Below are 16738 nucleotides of genomic sequence, written 5' to 3'. Positions count from 1 at the left end.
ACGATCTGCACGGATGTATGTCCCACTCAGTTCGGTTCAGCCTGATCGCGAGAAACACATGGATGACTAAGGCATCTTATCGTGGGGCCGGGGAAGGCATCCACTTGTACATGAATCGAGATGATCAATGCGAACGAGTGATATATCTAGTTTACTGGAGACAAAATACAGGCAAATATCATTCGAGACAGTTGCATTAAGAAGGTATTACGTTGTCATAATGCTAAGTCGAAGCCAACTGGCTTCTATCATACACTGGCATAAGACCCCCGCATATCCCAAGACTTATCTTACATCGCCACGAACTTAAGATTTGTTCTCAGTCTTCTCTAGAATCGTCTTCATCATTTCGTTTCCAAGCTTGGCAGCTTCGGGGAATTGGGGAGCGAAGTACTGCGCAATTCGCTCGAAGCGATCTCGGTAGGACTCGAAGTCACCGAAGGAGACGCAATCAGACCATGCCTAGAGGAAGTTAGCACAACGATTCAGACCACGATCACTTATACAGAGCAGACTGCTGATTTATCATCTTCAAGACTCACCCGTGCAGCAAACGTAAACTCCAAGTCGTCGGAGCGGAAAGTATTATCATCAATAGCGGTATCGAGGGCTTCGTCTAGGAGTTCGGGGTTGCGGAACAGGTACTCAGTTACACCCAGCCATAGACGGAAGAGCTGCAGAACGATCAGTAACCGTGATTCGAAAGGTTCGCCTTAAGCGCCTGTTGGATACATACTGGCGTGGAGCAAATCATATGGTCATACGGAACAATGCCAAGTTTCGACCAGCAGTCAACGATGGCAAGCAGACTCAGATGGCTGTTCGGGGGCGACTTCTCCCGAGTCTGGTTGGACAGAGAGAAGCGATCCAGCACCTCATCCTTCAAAAGAAGATCTTGTCCTTCCGTACCCTCCTTGAACACCGAGGCACCGGCAGCCTTTACTCGGCGCTTGAGCTCCTCTCGATGTCCCCCAATCATGAGTTTGTATAGTTCGGTCACGGAGTCGGCATACTGGCGAATCTGCTGTTTGGCAGCCGGGTTGAGGATAGCGAGACCGGCATAGACGTGCCATTTGTTCGAGTAGATGCGGAGAGTGATATTGATCTTGACGTTCTCGATGCCACCAACCCATCGCGAGATTTCCCAGGGGAACTGGTTGTTGGCTTGCCATGCGGTTCCCATACTCAAAAAGGCAGCGTGGGTAACGGCTTGGGTGTCGGCAGTGATACGATCGTGCATCTCGCCGGTGAGATAGACATGTTTGGATCCGAACGAGGAAAGGATCTCGTCGACAAACCGGAGGCTTTCGTCAGACGCCCGGTGTTGAATCAAGACCTGGTATCGACGCCATGTTAATAATGGGACCAGTCCGGATTGAAATGCGGCGTGGGGAGTTCCCTACCAACGGCTGGCCCTTGGGATTCACTTTGGGACCATGTAGCGAATGGCATGATACGATCTCTACGTCGGCAGGCAGGTGCTTCTCGAATGCTGCAAGCTCAGGCGCCTTGCAGGAGGTCTGACCACCCACGATAGCGCCCTCTTTGGTAGCTTTTTGATTGAAACCAGTCAGAAAAGATGTTTCTTTTCCTTTTTTGGGGGAGGTATAGCATGGGGGCCTTGCAAAAAAGGGATTTAACTGGGTCGACATACATGGCCCGTACTGTGCAACGACTCGGTCGATGACGCCGGCCTCTACACTGTAAAGAATAAAGTCGCTAATTCTGGAAACGAGATGGCCATTCGGGAATATGGTAACCAAGGGCTAATATACGATAAGTATCTGGCTGGATGATGGTCCCAGCGGGAGACGTACTTGAGAAGCGAACTCTTGTTGCAGAGATTCATAATTCTCAGGTCTGTCACACGCATTGATTCTTTGAAAGAGATAATAATATTTATGTTAGTCAAAAAAAAGTACTCCTCGTGTCACCTCAACAAGGTCTGCAGAGGCAGGGATCACAGAGATTCCATATGGAAAGATCTATTCAAGAATCACTCGTTAGCACCGCGTCTTCATGAGAAACAGCAAGAGTGAGGCAGAAAAGGGAAAACAAGTTCCAAACTTGTCAGACAAGAAAAAATTAAGGTAGCGAGTATTTTACATCATCGACGGCCCAGCAGTCACCTACCAACCAGAATGGCGTGGTAGGGCCCGCCGAACCATGCTCGAGCCAAATGCACTCAAGTCATCATTCGAAGGAGGGAGGTGTTCAAGAAGCAGCAAAGGAAGGAGTAAGAGCTTACCATTCAAGCTGGTCACCCACCGTGATAGGAAGACGGCGGGTGGGAGAGAAAAAGGGTGGAAATTTACCTCCATCCTGCATCACTCAGGCGCTGGGCATACATCTTGCCCATATCACCCATACCGATGATGCCAATTGAGGCATCTTGCTTGGTACGTCCCATCCTGGCAATGACTCACGCCCGTAGCGTCGGCGCGACACAACAGAGTTGAAACTCTCGAAAAAGTGCACTGATGGTTAGTGGGATAGCTCAATATGTCTTCTCAGTCTGATCACTCTAGCTTTCCATTGAGTGGATGGAGAGTGCGACGAACAATTGGCAACGATGAGGATTGACGTTGAAAAGAGAAAAGAAAAATTTAAATAGGCGAGCGAAGCTGACCCTCTCACCGCCCTCAGACCCGCTTTACTGCCGCCATCTATGCCTCAGGCCTCCAGATCGGTCCACTCGCTTGCCTGAAGTCTCGGACCAATCACCGTGAACGCAGCACGCGAGGGCACACACCCACTTTTTTCGATCTTTGATCCCGACCACTTTTGGACTTTTCCTCTCCTCCATATTCCATCCACGACAACCCCCCCCCATCCACATATTCGCAATGGCTCCCAAGAAGGCTCCCGCCGCCGCTAAGGAGAACGTCTCCCTCGGCCCCCTCGCCGGTGATGGTACGTTGAACACCAGAAGTTTTTATTGTGCGGATCAATCGAATTGTCGGTCTAACTCGTTTTGCGCATGGAACAGGCAAGCTCGTTTTCGGTGTTGCCCGCATCTTCGCCTCCTTCAACGACACTTTCGTTCACGTTACTGATCTTTCGTACGTTCCTCTCTTTCCGATTCCTCCACAAAATTGCTTTGCGCCCCGGCCTGGTCGACTCCGCTATCAGACGCAACTCGGAGCCCGGAGCATTCAATGAAGTGGTCAACATGATGAAGGACGTTTTATCTAACATAATATCTTACAGCGGCCGTGAAACCATCGTCCGTGTTACCGGTGGTATGAAGGTCAAGGCTGACCGTGACGAGTCCTCCCCCTACGCCGCCATGCTGGCTGCTCAGGACGTCGCTGTCCGCTGCAAGGAGCTCGGCATCAACGCCCTCCACATCAAGATCCGTGCCACCGGTGGTAACGGCACCAAGACCCCCGGTCCCGGTGCTCAGTCTGCCCTCCGTGCCCTTGCCCGTTCCGGCATGCGCATTGGCCGTATCGAGGACGTGACCCCCACCCCCTCCGACTCTACTCGTCGCAAGGGTGGTCGCCGTGGTCGTCGTCTGTAGACGTATGCGGTCGTTTCTTTCTCCGACTGCGACTTCATTGCGTGGCTGGACTGGAGGCTTCCTGCAGGGTCTACTTGCACTTGTGGATGGAATAAACGCGAAGAACGGCCCTTATTGCCTGGTCTTCAGATATTTTCATGCCCTGAAAAGTTCTTCTCAGTTTTAGCGGTTGGGTTAGGTAGTCGTTTACGACAGCTTGAATCAATTGACTGTGTCTGAGTATATCTCAACCATCATCTTGCACTTGTAGAAATTTGTATACGCCAGTATTCGTACGTAACCCTAGACTGCGCCTTATATATACTGCGTTGGTCAACAAACTCGGCGCAGATATCAGATCAGGTGCGGGGAGCTATCGCCCCGCGATAAAAAGATGCTTCGGTTGACCACCGTCACGACAAGAGATCACCAGGTTCTATTCTCATAATCCCTCCGCATTATCCCTCCGCATTAGCCCAAACTGCAACAATTCTTCACTTATTCAGAGAATTCCGTGCTATGTCTCATACTTGAAGCTTCCACCACCTCTTTCCATCACGACCTGACATCAGCGCCGCGCCGCGCCGCGTCTGCCAATCGGACAATTTTTCAAGCAAACCAGCTCGACCCTGCTCCTACCACTCCATTTCCTACCTACCCCCCGAAAATACCAAGCTCGCAACACCCGAGCATTCCAGAATTCCAGTCAGCAGCCATGCCTCCGTCCCATCAGCCGTCACCGACAATCCTGCTCCCGGAGCTCCCCCCAAAGACCCTAGTCGGCATCGACCTCGTCGCATTCTCCTCGACCGCGAACTTCCACGGAATCCGAGACCTACCGCTAGGCTGGCACTTTCTATACACCGGTACGACAGAGAGCTTCTCACTCCGATGTGGTGCATGGTTCTACGTGGGTGATATCAGCTCCGCCGGGCAAGGCGACAATGAGACCGCGCTCGTGGTCGCGCAAGGGCAGCAGACCCTTGCTCCGGAGATCTATATTTGGAAATGGAACACGGATACCGAGTCGCTGTCTTTGTTGACGAGTGACAGCGATGCGGATCGTCAGGAGGCTATGCGCTACAAGGCGAATCTCGGTGCGCTCTGGCAGAGCGGGGGCTTGTTCCGGTATCGAAGTCGTGTTTCCCCGGCTATGTTGTCGAATAAGCCCGGGTCGGCGCCGGCCGAGGCACGTCAGGCTGAAGAAGATGAGGAGACTGAGGAGGATGGTCGAAGGGATTGGCGACAGCTTACGAATCGCTTGTCGCCTGAGATTCTGTCACGTATCATTGGCGATCCAGAGGTGGATTTAGATGGTCATCCGCGGTGGTTGGTTACTTCTGCTAGCACGGCAAACCGCGATGCAGATCATATCCCAGGTGTTGATTCGCCGGCTGCGGATGAAGGGGGAGTTTCAAGGAAGATTATGGAGCAAGAGAGAGAATTCGGCTTTCTTCCTATAGACCTCAAGCGAACGTGGCGCGAAGGTGCTATTGGGCGTGAAAGGACGGAAGCTGCGCAGGATAAGTCCTGGGCTTTGGGCGATTTGGTATTCAAATACTCCAGCCGTGTACCTGGGGAGATCACGGTCGATGAGCAGACGGGGGAAGCGCAGTTGCTCGGAGAGCTACAATTCACATTCCTCATGGTATTGACCATGATGAACTTTTCCTGTCTTCAGCAATGGAAGAGACTGCTAGAGCTCATTCTCACATCTCGGCGAGCAATCCTTGAAAGAGAAGCGTTTATGAGCGAGGTGCTGCGTCTACTATTACGTCAACTTGAAAGATGTGACGATGTCGAGGGCGGGCTCTTTGAGATCGACAATGATGAAGGAGGAAAGTTCTTGCGCAAGCTTCTCGCAAAGATCAGACGGTCGGTTGATGATGTTGTTCCAAATGGGACCGAGTCAATGGTCAAGACGGAACTCGACAAGTTGGAGGCATGGGTCAAGGAGGAGTTTGATTGGGAGCTCAAGCGTGAGTCTATTGTGAGGCGGGGTATTCTTCAATTGGAGGATGGAGAGGAGGTCGAGATGGAAATAGAGGATAATGATGCAGACGAGGAAACGGGGGAATATGCTCCCATGGTAGTTGATTTGGAGGAGCATAATAACATTTCGGAGGAGGAGCAGATAGAAGAGGATGAGGCCTCAGATCTCGACGACATGAGGTATTGATTGACAGGTCTACCAGTCACCGAGCCTATCAGCTCTACTTATGATTACGACACTAGATTATATGTTACGAAATGGGAAGAAATGAATAAGGGATAGCCGACGAGTGTGCGGATTTATTGGATAGCAAGTCTCCCGATGGTAACTTCTATCGAGTTGAAAGGTCTTTCAGTCCCAGTTGTTTCTTTCCTTCTTCTCTCTCCTCTGGAGGCCCCTCGTAAGAACATTAAGAAGGAGACATCTTACTGTCCCTATCTTTTAATCTGGTTCCATAGGCTTGTCCTATCACTCCAGGAAATCCCAGTATCATACACAATTCGACGCCGGTTGAAGTCAAACATCTCTAGTGGCATCTGCCTCCTTGACTATTCTATCCAAAAGTTTGGTTGTTTCCGCAATGGACATGTCTAGCTCCGCAGTATAATCCGATAGCCCTGCTAATCCAGGTCCAATACGACCATCTGAGATGCTCTCCAACTCACCATCACGCTCATCACTCGGCCCCTGGTCTACAAGATGTCGAATACGATCCAGATCACGGCCCATCTCGTACGCACGATATCCCTCCCGAGTGACATTGTCTAGCAGGTGATCCACATCTGCGTCCACAGCCTGAATACAGATCCCATACAAGGCGCAATAACACTCCACAGGTGCAGGGCAAGCCACGGATGCCTGAGTTCCCAGGAAAATCATATGCCAGAAAAGCTCGAACACTGCCCCTGCGCTCTTCGAAGTCAGATCCGCATCAACGATCCACTGTCGCAGACGTTTCAGCTCCGCCAGTGATACCCGACGTGCCGTGTCACGGGTAAGCGCAAATTGCGCGCCAGGATGTGTCCCGATCGCCGACGGCACTTGCTGGCCTGGGAAGATCGCCTCCCACAACTGATCAAACTCGGCATATTCAACCTCAAGCTGGTGCGTGTGGTCTATGCGTTTCCTCGTGAAAACCGACGCCGGATACCGGCCGTTAACTGCATACCACAGTTTGGTACACGGGTCGCTAGCATCACACCGAAGATTAGCGAAGCCCCTATCGCGCGCGTACTGCCTGCGCAAGCGCTGGATAAGCGAGGAAGATTTTAGATGCAGTAGGATGTTATTGTGCCAAGAGGTTCGGCCGGCGTGCATGAAGACCATGAGGTCTGGAAGGAAGTTGTAGTGGTCGATTAAATAGGTGAGGTAGACCATGGCTTCGTTGCCTTTGTTCATTGGAACAGGGTGGGTGGCATTTTGATCGTCGGCGACGTAGACGATTTGGGTGTCCCCGAGACTGAGGCCAGAATATTGTTCGAGGTGTGCCAAGTTATCTTTTTTGATGGCTGCTAGGATCACGGTGAGGGGTATGTGCTCGCGGTTGGTGCTCTGCGATGGATTGGACGTTGGTCGCCGTGACCGTGACCATGGCAGTGTGCCTGGAGGTATGCGGGTCATCCATATCGTCACGAAGATGAAAAGAAAGACTAGGACCGTTGCATTGAAGTATCGCCAACGTGGAAAGCACACACGGGCTGGAAACATGTTTATGATGTAGTTTTGCGAATAATATCGACCCCCATGGCTAAACCGACTACTCCTGCAGACCACAGCTGCTAGTTAGATGTGGGGCACTGAGGCTATATGGGGGAGAGCAACTAACAGTGCTGGGATTAGAGGCGGTGGGACTAAACGCTCAGCTGAGGTTTAAGTTTAGGTTCACCTACCCCTATAGGATAGATCCACTTCTTGATACTTCCTTTTCGGGTGAAGACCCTCGCTTGACCCAATTAAATAAATCACGCTGTTATATGTTGAGGAATTAGTTCACGGTTGATCATTATTCCATCCACACTTTCTCATCGTCTAACCGCACGGGATGGTGAGCTGAACTCTTCGCACGTAAGTACAAGACACCACACCGCCAGCCAGCCGCGCCTCCAGGCTGGTGATCACCCATCGACTTGAGCAACTTCGGACGGATAGGTCGTTAGCGCGGCCCACTCTGTTACGGATTACGTGAGAGATCATCAAAGTTAAGGTTCTTTCAGGCTAGCCCGCAATTTACCTACCCTTCAGACCGGATGTTAAGACAGAAGAGGCCCTTAGTAGATGTGTTCCCGAAGGATCAGTAGGGGGGAGGTGTTACATATCATATATATTGATCCCACAACTCCTCCAGGGCAGGGTGTCTCTATACTCCATAACCTCTCGTGAATTACCATTCCCAGTCACACTGCCTCCATTCACAATGCAACTCCTCTCCGTATCCTCGCTCCTGGTCCTTGCGACTGCTGTCGCCGCGAAAGACTGGAACGTCAACATCTACAGCGACACTGCCTGCAAGAATTACATTAGCTCCTGGCACGACGGTAGCAACCCCTGGACCTTTGGTTATAGCTACGGCATTCACTGCGCAAAGGTTACCAACGGTCCCGATGGTGGATCCTGTCAGTTTTGGCAGAACGATGGGTGCTCGGAGGAGCTTGGAAATGACAGCCGCGCGTCAGTTGGCGGCAAAGTCGTCACGTCGGGCTCCCAGGAGATCAAGTGCTGGACTTGCTCGGCGTGGTAAACTATTTCACGCGAATTAGTGGAAATCGGTGCCGTAAGTACCCCAAGGAAAATGAACGAGGCGTGTCTATGATCGAGCTGAACTAAATGAGATTTGCTATAGTGACGTATCTCAGGCCATGATAGACCGGGGTGGTAGCGGTAAAATAAATCTTGGAAACCATCGAGGAATTAGACGATATTCACCATTTCAAAGGCTGATTGCAGATAGAAGCGGATGGGGCCTCGGATCTCGAAGATATGAGGTACTGATTGACAGGTTCATCAGTCACCGAGTCTATCAACCCTATTTATTGTTACAACGCTAGATTGTATGTTAGGAAATAGGACAGAAAGTTTGTGCATTTATTGGATAGGAAGTCTCCTGATAATAACTTCGAGGGACTTGAAAGGTCTTTCGGCCTTATTAGTTTCCTTCCATCTTCTCTCTCCTCTTCGGGCTTTTCGTAACAAGGCTGAAAAGAAGAGATCTTATCGTTTTTCTTGAATCGGCTTCTATCACTCTCTGCACAAACCATTCGACGCCGGTTGAAGTTCATATACGTATCTCTAGAAACACCATCAATATTCATTGTGGGACCCACGAGAACTCAGACATCTCGGCCGCAAACGAAGCCATTTCTGGAGAAAATAATTGAGAAACAAAATAACATGCTGAGTCCAAGCCAGAAGAAACTTCGCCTCCCGTAATCACCCGAAGCCCGTTTTCTCTCAGCTCGCCATCGACATATCTGACCTGCACTACCTTAGTGTCACCTTCCTTCTCACAGACTGCTTGCAAGTCACCCAGAAATAGATGATGTGTAGTTGCCCTTAGACCGTTCAGCAAACCAGAAGCTCCTAGAAAGAGAGCTCCAGTGCAGATTGAGAGAATGGTTCTTGGTTGTTCTGTATCTTTGCGTGGTAATTGTCCAAATTCCTTCACAATATGCAGCACTTCCGAGCTGCTTTCAACCAGGGGGAACACAATGGGTGGTGGTCCACCAGGAACCACTAGAATGTCGAATTCATCTAGCTTGGTTCGCGCATATGCTATGGAGATATCCGGGACGATTTTGACAGCGGCACTAGTGGAAATGACATAGGAAGGGCCGATGATAGTGAGCTCAAAAATGCTGGGTTGGGTGCTTTGTAGTCCATACCATGATGGACATGGGAGAAAATTTCTAGAGGCCCGGCGAAATCAAGCACATCCACCCCGTCGAATACGAGGAAGCCAGCACGCAAGGTCGAACGATAGAATGCCATGACTTAATGGCCAAAAGAACCGGTTTATGATAGTGTGTGAATTAATGTTGAAGAGAACGAAGAATAAACTACAGCACTAGCTAAAGGTCATTAAATAACAGGGCCGTTACGGAGTAGAAGTTGGGATAGTAAACAATCAGCTCATACGACCGTAACACGCCGCTGCAAAGTGAGTCTGGTCGTCGCTGCGGATGTATCAATGATTATAACCATTCTTGGTAATTGATAAGCTTAGTTTCACCATCTGAGCCTCCAAGAAATATGGCGGAAAGCCCCCATTCACAACCCTTGCAGGTTGGAGTTTTATTGATCAGCGATCTAGTCCAACTCCTGGATCTGGCTCCAATTGACCTGTTCACCACCCTTCAGCCAGAGTACCTCGATGCTTGTGGCCTTCCGGAAGAAATAGTTGCCCTCGGCATAAAGAGCGAAATCCACTATATCACAGAGGATGGCGATAAACCAGTGAATATGACCAGCGGCGTCCGAATTCAGCCTACAGTGAGTGACCAGCCAAACTTACTTGTCAACAATGGTTGCTAATTCAATGACTTCTTCAAGACATCTATTTTGGAATGTCCATCGCTAGACATTCTTCTCCTTCCAGGTCCACATCCGTTGCATGAACCCTCTTCTGCCGTTGTGCAATTCCTACACAATGCATCGAAGAAAGTGTCGGCACTGCTGGCTATTTGTACAGGAGCGATGACACTGGCCCGTGCAGGTGTTCTGAATGGTATCCCTTCTGCTTGCCCAAGGCTCATGCTTCCATTGATGGAGAAGACTGTCCCTCAGGTACGGTGGCAGAAGAAACGATATATTCAGCATGAGAATATCTGGACAAGTGCCGAAGTCACAAATGGCCTGGATATGATGCAGGCATACCTTCGCAGTGCCTATCCTGCGGCAATTGTCGAGTTGGCACTTTATTTGAATGATATGTATGATCGTGGAGAATCTTTTGACGGAGACAAGTTGCCTAGCAGGCTAGTTAGCAATGTAAGAGCTCAAAAGGCCTAGACAGAGAGTAGACCGCTGAAATGCAAATAATCACACGAGTTTTGACTCCCCAATTTTCACTTAATCTGAACTTCTCTAGCAAACTATTCCACCTCACAGCTCTGCTATACATGATTTATATGACTGCGCTCCGCCATGGGCCTCGAAAGCGAGCATCGGCTACGATGAAGTTGGTTACAATTAAGCTTCGAATCGTAGGCAAAGAATTGAGTACGGGAATACTAAATACATTGTACATGCCAAGTTGAGACACCCCTCATCTGTAACTGGATTCTCCTCCTACAATGCCGCCACCCACCAATCTTGTCAACCCGTCTTATTATTCTGGTGTAGAACACACATTTTGTACCAAGCTCTCGTGGTTTACAAAAGTAAGCCATTGCTAAGGAGAGCTCCAGCTACCCCCATCCAGAATAAGTTTGACGTTGTAATCGTCACTGTTTTTCTCGCAAGACCCTGTCAGATTCAATTGCTTACTACCATTATAGTCAAACAGTCTTGGATAGAAGTGGAGCTGGTGCAGGTATAGATAAAGTAGAATGGAGCACTTACTTGTGGAACCCGAGCTATGGGTCGCAGTGGTTGCCGCTGCCGTGGTGGACGTGGGTTTGATAGATGTTGCCGTTGCGGTTTCAGTTGAGCTTGAGCTTGAGCTTGAGCTCGAGCTCGAGGAACTCCCCTCAGCCGCGGAGCACATACTAGCCAGGCCCTGTAGGCCTGCAGTAACCTCCGAAGTAATGTTGCTGTCTGACCCACACTTCGAAGAAGAGCATTGGACTGCCTTGTTGCCCCCGCTGTCAAGATTTGCCTCCATGGCAGCACAAACACATTGTAGGTCAGATAGCTTGGTGCTAGAGGCTGCATCGCTGGCGCAGGAAGTACCCACGCTGCTAGAGTAAAAGTCATCAAAGCATGACTGGGCACAAGAGGGGATGCTTTGTTTCCAGCTGTCAAAGGAGTTGGGAGTTGAGTCTGCAGCAACAAGGCTGAAGATAGAAGTGGCAGTGATGGAAAGCAGGAAAAAGTGCATCTTGGCTAAAAATGAGATCGTCCGGGTATGAAGTTGTCTGTTATTTTGAGCTGTCCATCTCTTCTTATATACTAAATAATGACAGGTTCCCCTATTAGAATTATGGCGAAAGTAAGCAGACAAGACAGATACGACTTAGCTGGTACGGCCGAAAGGCCTACCTTGTTGAGGTTCTGGGGTAGCCAGCCCCACACGTATACACACGTATATCCGAGGAAGTAAAAAAAGAATGTCTCACTGGCCTTTTTCTTTAGCTCTTTTATTCTGTGGCTAGTGATAATTTCTATTTTTCTATGTACAGTCTGTAGTATATTGCCATGGTCATGTTAAAATAAAGTTCGGGTTTCCGTGGTGGATTTTCGACGCCTAAAGAGGCTGAGAAAAGCGTTAGGCTTCATGCATGTCGGGGGAGACTTGCTTACGTCGTAACCTTGGTCCTTCTTTGCTTATAATCAATGCCAAGGTGATTTACTTAATTTAACTCTTGGTTGGCTAATAATCAGAGTAAATAAGGCAGAGTTACAAGAGATGGCTAAGCGGGCATGGATATAGAGCACTTTGTAGATGGATCTTTTGAAAACTGGAGTATGAATTTCATTTGATACTTTATTGCAGTTAAATCACCTGTTGTCTTAGATATGTACTGGGACAATAAAAGTGTTATATAGGAGCTCAATCCGAATTAGTTGAGAGATAAATACATAAATAAATCAACGGGGGCGGTCTGTTCATCCACCATCTATCACAACAGAATGCGCCAGAGACACTTACATATAGAAAGAAGGGGAACAGGGAGCAAATGACCAAAAGGAACGTAGGTTATTAAGTGCTCATTTTCTAAAGGAAACAATCTGAAGATCTGGCAGGGCCAGAAAGCCTCTTTCTCGAAGGCCGACAAAGAGCGAAGGAGACAAAAAGAGCAACAAAGCGCTGGTAGTGGATCTCTGGCAGTGGTGACATACATACTGGCTATTTTATCTGTTATCAGCAAATTTGTAGTATGCCATATAATGGTAATGGAATAAAGAATCATTAAACGGTAGTCGCCCAGTTCACGGCTTGGCAACAGAGTGCTTTTCAGTGAAACGGCTATTTGCTCGAATGCGAGGACCGAACTTGAAGAAGATGTATCTTAGATTACTAGAGTCAGTAATGTAACCTGGTAAGACCATAAGGCTTGTGAGGGCTCACGGGAACGGAAGCATTGCGAGAGTCAGAAACGCGAGGAGTGACGTTGCCCATTGATATCCCAACGAATTGTACACTGTCCCGGATTTAGCAAAACCATGCAATCGGTATTTGAATTTAGAGTCTGACTTTGTATTCCAAACAGTGGAAATGCCGCCGCGAAGATGCTGCGAAGAAAAGCGTTGGCCGCTAGCGCACTCGCTGCATATAGTGGGTATGCCTCAACAAGAAAAGTGAGAATTCCTTGAAAGGCAAGAAAGACACTTTTGAATTCGAGCATTAGCAGGTGTTCCATTCCAAACGCAGTATAAGGTAACTGACCCTAAACCAAAAAAGGCGCTTCCGATGATAGGCATTATCCAGTGTACTTCTGGAACACTACTCCAGCCAAACCAAAAGAGCCCGATTGTAATCAATGGCGTGCCAAGAATAGTGGGTGGGAGCCGAAATTCAGGCAAAAATTCGTCCGAGTCGCTAGCTGTTTGAGATCGATAGTTACGTACCAGGCGCTGGAGATTCCAACGCCAGAAAGGGTCCAGAAAGGCACCAACAACAGTCCCTACCAGCTGGCCTAGGAATGTCAGACCAACTTGCCACAGGTTGAACCCGTAGGTATGTGCGAAGACCAAAGGGAACGCCCCGAAGAACAGGTACAGGGTACCTATCATGATGGCAGTGTAAACACAGAGGCATAGACACATAGGTTCAAGAGCTAGTAGGAGAAAAGGGCGTCGCAAGGACTTGAGCAAGGCTCCTCGCATAGAATCTGTGGTGACTGGGACCGAAAGAATAGCCCGGTTGGTTTCTTGCTGGGCTCTGCGTGTTAGGAGGACTGGAGCATAAGTTTCCTTCATAAAAATTACACACAGAATCCAGAGCGTAGCACTCCATATAATTATGACACAGAATGACCACCTCCTAGAATAATATAAGCTTTCATTCGAACAATCTAGGGCACCAAGACATGAATCATACCAAGAAGTATTGTAGTTAATGACCCCACCAATCATAGGGCCCAGAACGGGGCCAGCGAAGGGGGTTGCAGTGTATACCATCATTGGTAGTTGAAGTGTTTGTCGAGTAAAAAGGTCACTAATTGTTCCCCCAGCCACACTTTGAAAAGCGGCACTAGTAAGTCCACCTAGCAGTCTCCCAGCGATCATTGTTGCAAGATTAGGTGCAACCGCACAAGGTATGAGCCAGATAATAAACAGCGCTAACGAGACAAGGTAAATCGGACGTCTTCCGTAGAACTTGTAGTACTAAGTTAGCCCGCCAGGATGCTTTTGCAAGGGGCAGAAAATAATATCATACTTCAGACATGGGAGCTACAAACATAGGCCCAACTCCCATTCCGAGGATAAAGACGGAGAGTCCGGCCGTGGCAGCAAGCTCAGAGACCTGAAATTCTAGGGTAATCTGGTCGTATGTAGCTGAATACAGTACCGATGTACACGTTCTGTAACAGGCCGCCGAATTAGCGTTGACTTGGTCCGGATAAGTGGCTAGATGGCATACATGCAAAGAGAGCTAAATGAGACGATGAATACCATCACCCATTTGCGCCATGCGACAAGGTTTTTTGGGTTGTTAGGATCGTCTGACCACTCCACCATTTGACCTGAGTCAGGCTCGGCCTCGCTGCTCGTTTGAACCATGATTAATACTACTGACTTAGTATACTGACTTAGTATTTGAACCGGCCTGAATAGAATCTGATCATTCCAAGAGACCATTTCCATTTACAACGTGTTTCTATATAGAAAGCCGCCTCTGCTTCATTATCTCCCCATCAAGAAGCAAATAATATCGATAGAGCCCAGGTGTGATTCATAAGCTTGGGGAATTATAAATGCACAGTCAGGAATTCGAAATCAAGAGAGAAGGAAGAAATTAGAGATAATAGCATGTACAAAGGACGACTGCGGGTTTCGCGGGTGGTAGCCGGTCGACGAGAGATCCACTCTCTACATAGTACTTTTCATAGCCATTTTTGTAGCTAGATAGCATTTACGCTGTATTATTAATTCTTTGACGGAATGGCACTAGCACCAATAGACATCAGTAGCCCTTTTTTCCAAAGTACTTCGAAAAGTGGGTCCATTTTATACGGCCGTAAGCACTGGCGTCTTGGGGGTTCTGAAAATGTGCCAAGCCGAATCATCCTCGATGTCGAGGATTCGAAATCGATAGTAGGGAAGCAAGCAAATCTCGAGTATGCAGGTATTGAAGCCCATACTTAGAAGACGAATCAGGGTCAGTACGAACGTTCGAGGTTGGGCTTCTAAATGATATATGGCACTCCAAGAAATTGTATACAAGATTTTTGTCGCTTGTATTGGCGCTGGGTAATCATGTGCATTGTAATGGATATGGGAGAAAATCCATAGAGCCCGACTCATTTGTACATAGAAATGTGCTTCGCCTCCAAGAAGCAGTCGGGGCGTCAGATCTATCCCAATACCCGGGATTTTTCTATCTACGAGAAGAATGACAAGATTTGCGAGACGTGGTATAAGTGTCTCACATTACAGACAATAATGATATATCCTATTTCTTAATACTGTACTTAAATTCTGCACCCACAAGCTCTAGATGTTAAAGATCTTGCTCTGGTTCTCAGCTTATGGGGTAAAGCTACTTCCGACGCTTTAAAATCATGTTTCCCACCATAGCTCCCCCAGCAAGGCCACTCAACCGCCCGGTCAACGCAAATCCAAGGAGACCGCCCCCAACCGTACCTTTCACATTGCTCGATTTACGTTCCTTCTTGCCTTGCGAATCCGGGCCGTACTGCTCGTGTTGGCGAAAGGCAGTTGCAGATGGTGTCTGCATCGTCTGATGAGGAAACTGATTAAAAGAAACAGGTTGCTGATATTGCGTTTGGTAGTCCGGAAAAGGTCCAGCGCGACTAGTGAATGAATTTTCATGCATCATTTGAGCACTGGCATGATCGAAGCCCTGGGGCTGCCTGGGTCCTTCTTCTCTGCTGTTGCTCGCGAGGGCCGTGCATTGATTTTGTTGTGCTGTAAATGGGTTGGTTTTCTCCTAAGTCCCTCATCACGTTAGCGCAATATCTGAGGTAGAACTAGATACCGGCATGTAGCCTCACCATGTTGTAGGGCGGAGGGCCAATATCCTGAAAGGAGTTGCCTTCTTGTACCGCTTCCGTTCTTTTCTCCATCCTGTTACACTGTGGACTGTATGTAATTCTGCCTTCAGTTTCGATCTTCAGTCGGTGAAGTCAACAAGGTGTAGAATAGGAAGAGCGAAACTGTTTGTTTCAACAAACAATTCATCAAAAAGAAGATCTTGCCGTCTGAACCGATCCAGGAAAGACTGTTTATTATTCTTATGTCTTTTGCGCCTTACGGCCGTAAGGGATTTGGGGATAGGAGACTTTAACGGCTATACAGTTGGCCCCACCAACAATACAGCATAGCCAATGGGCCTGTGCGCAGTTCAAGATAACAATCTACCGAAGTAAGATGGACTATAAAGAAGTGCTTTTGCTACTTGAGTGCCAGCTGGACATATTCATGCCTTTTGGCCTACCTTCGGCCCCATTTCACTTCTCGACGAGGTCATTATTGGTCGATTCGATGGATTCAACAAGCCGCCACTTACGTTGGGCGACAAACCATTCAGCTTCTTCGAAGACTAAGGATAGAAATGACCTTCGTGAACCTGCAGGCCACTTACACTTCCAGAACAACGGCAACAGCTCATGCCACATCATCAGTGAGCTTGCCACAGTGGCTTATCGTGGCGCCCATCGGATTCGGCGGCACCGATGTTGGCCGAGTTAATTCCGGGAATGAAGGAATAACTCTAAGAGATATCTTTCTTGCTGTTGGTTAAGTATACTGTGTGCATGCATAGATGATGTACTAAAGCAAGCTAGATCGGGTCTATAAATATTGATTGTTTGATACTTCTATAGTAAACGTTAGATCATCTTAGGTTTAGCCTAAATCTAGATAAAGCCTGAAAGACTTTTGTGGTCCCTGGAGGTTTCCAT

The 16738-nt window shown here is 48.5% G+C and overlaps 8 protein-coding genes across 8 annotated transcripts; 4 read left to right on the top strand and 4 right to left on the bottom strand.

The window, feature by feature from the left end:
* Positions 1 to 306: 306 nt before the first annotated feature.
* Positions 307 to 2410, bottom strand: N7496_008313 (prephenate dehydrogenase (NADP(+)); the record flags this gene model as incomplete). Its single annotated transcript, XM_056701232.1, has 7 exons — positions 307 to 462; positions 543 to 674; positions 737 to 1336; positions 1404 to 1552; positions 1655 to 1766; positions 1818 to 1878; positions 2316 to 2410. The coding sequence occupies 7 exons, from the start codon at positions 2408 to 2410 to the stop codon at positions 307 to 309; spliced, it is 1305 nt and encodes a 434-aa protein (XP_056553295.1).
* Positions 2411 to 2846: 436 nt separating this feature from the next.
* Positions 2847 to 3523, top strand: N7496_008312 (40S ribosomal protein uS11; the record flags this gene model as incomplete). The annotated part of the gene is made up of 3 exons (XM_056701231.1): positions 2847 to 2913; positions 2990 to 3062; positions 3211 to 3523. The coding sequence occupies 3 exons, from the start codon at positions 2847 to 2849 to the stop codon at positions 3521 to 3523; spliced, it is 453 nt and encodes a 150-aa protein (XP_056553294.1).
* A 694-nt stretch (positions 3524 to 4217) lies between these two features.
* N7496_008311 (AAR2 splicing factor family protein) lies at positions 4218 to 5681 on the top strand (the record flags this gene model as incomplete). Its single annotated transcript, XM_056701230.1, has 1 exon — positions 4218 to 5681. One exon carries the CDS (start codon positions 4218 to 4220, stop codon positions 5679 to 5681), a length of 1464 nt encoding a protein of 487 aa, XP_056553293.1.
* Positions 5682 to 6011: 330 nt separating this feature from the next.
* N7496_008310 (DUF3431 domain-containing protein) lies at positions 6012 to 7202 on the bottom strand (the record flags this gene model as incomplete). Its single annotated transcript, XM_056701229.1, has 1 exon — positions 6012 to 7202. One exon carries the CDS (start codon positions 7200 to 7202, stop codon positions 6012 to 6014), a length of 1191 nt encoding a protein of 396 aa, XP_056553292.1.
* Positions 7203 to 7908: 706 nt separating this feature from the next.
* On the top strand, positions 7909 to 8232 carry N7496_008309 (uncharacterized protein; the record flags this gene model as incomplete). Its single annotated transcript, XM_056701228.1, has 1 exon — positions 7909 to 8232. One exon carries the CDS (start codon positions 7909 to 7911, stop codon positions 8230 to 8232), a length of 324 nt encoding a protein of 107 aa, XP_056553291.1.
* Positions 8233 to 9740: 1508 nt separating this feature from the next.
* Positions 9741 to 10683, top strand: N7496_008308 (class I glutamine amidotransferase-like protein; the record flags this gene model as incomplete). Its single annotated transcript, XM_056701227.1, has 3 exons — positions 9741 to 9980; positions 10041 to 10478; positions 10579 to 10683. 3 exons carry the CDS (start codon positions 9741 to 9743, stop codon positions 10681 to 10683), a joined length of 783 nt encoding a protein of 260 aa, XP_056553290.1.
* A 198-nt stretch (positions 10684 to 10881) lies between these two features.
* On the bottom strand, positions 10882 to 11529 carry N7496_008307 (uncharacterized protein; the record flags this gene model as incomplete). Its single annotated transcript, XM_056701226.1, has 1 exon — positions 10882 to 11529. One exon carries the CDS (start codon positions 11527 to 11529, stop codon positions 10882 to 10884), a length of 648 nt encoding a protein of 215 aa, XP_056553289.1.
* Positions 11530 to 15354: 3825 nt separating this feature from the next.
* Positions 15355 to 15832, bottom strand: N7496_008306 (uncharacterized protein; the record flags this gene model as incomplete). The annotated part of the gene is made up of 2 exons (XM_056701225.1): positions 15355 to 15743; positions 15814 to 15832. 2 exons carry the CDS (start codon positions 15830 to 15832, stop codon positions 15355 to 15357), a joined length of 408 nt encoding a protein of 135 aa, XP_056553288.1.
* Between the last annotated feature and the right edge of the window lie 906 nt (positions 15833 to 16738).

Source organism: Penicillium cataractarum, assembly GCF_028827025.1.
Source record: "Penicillium cataractarum strain IBT 29864 chromosome Unknown utg000007l, whole genome shotgun sequence".
Taxonomy (NCBI): Eukaryota; Fungi; Ascomycota; class Eurotiomycetes; order Eurotiales; family Aspergillaceae; genus Penicillium; species Penicillium cataractarum.
The sequence above is the reverse complement of the archived record's forward strand: the minus strand, read 5'-3'. Positions and strand labels throughout refer to the sequence as shown.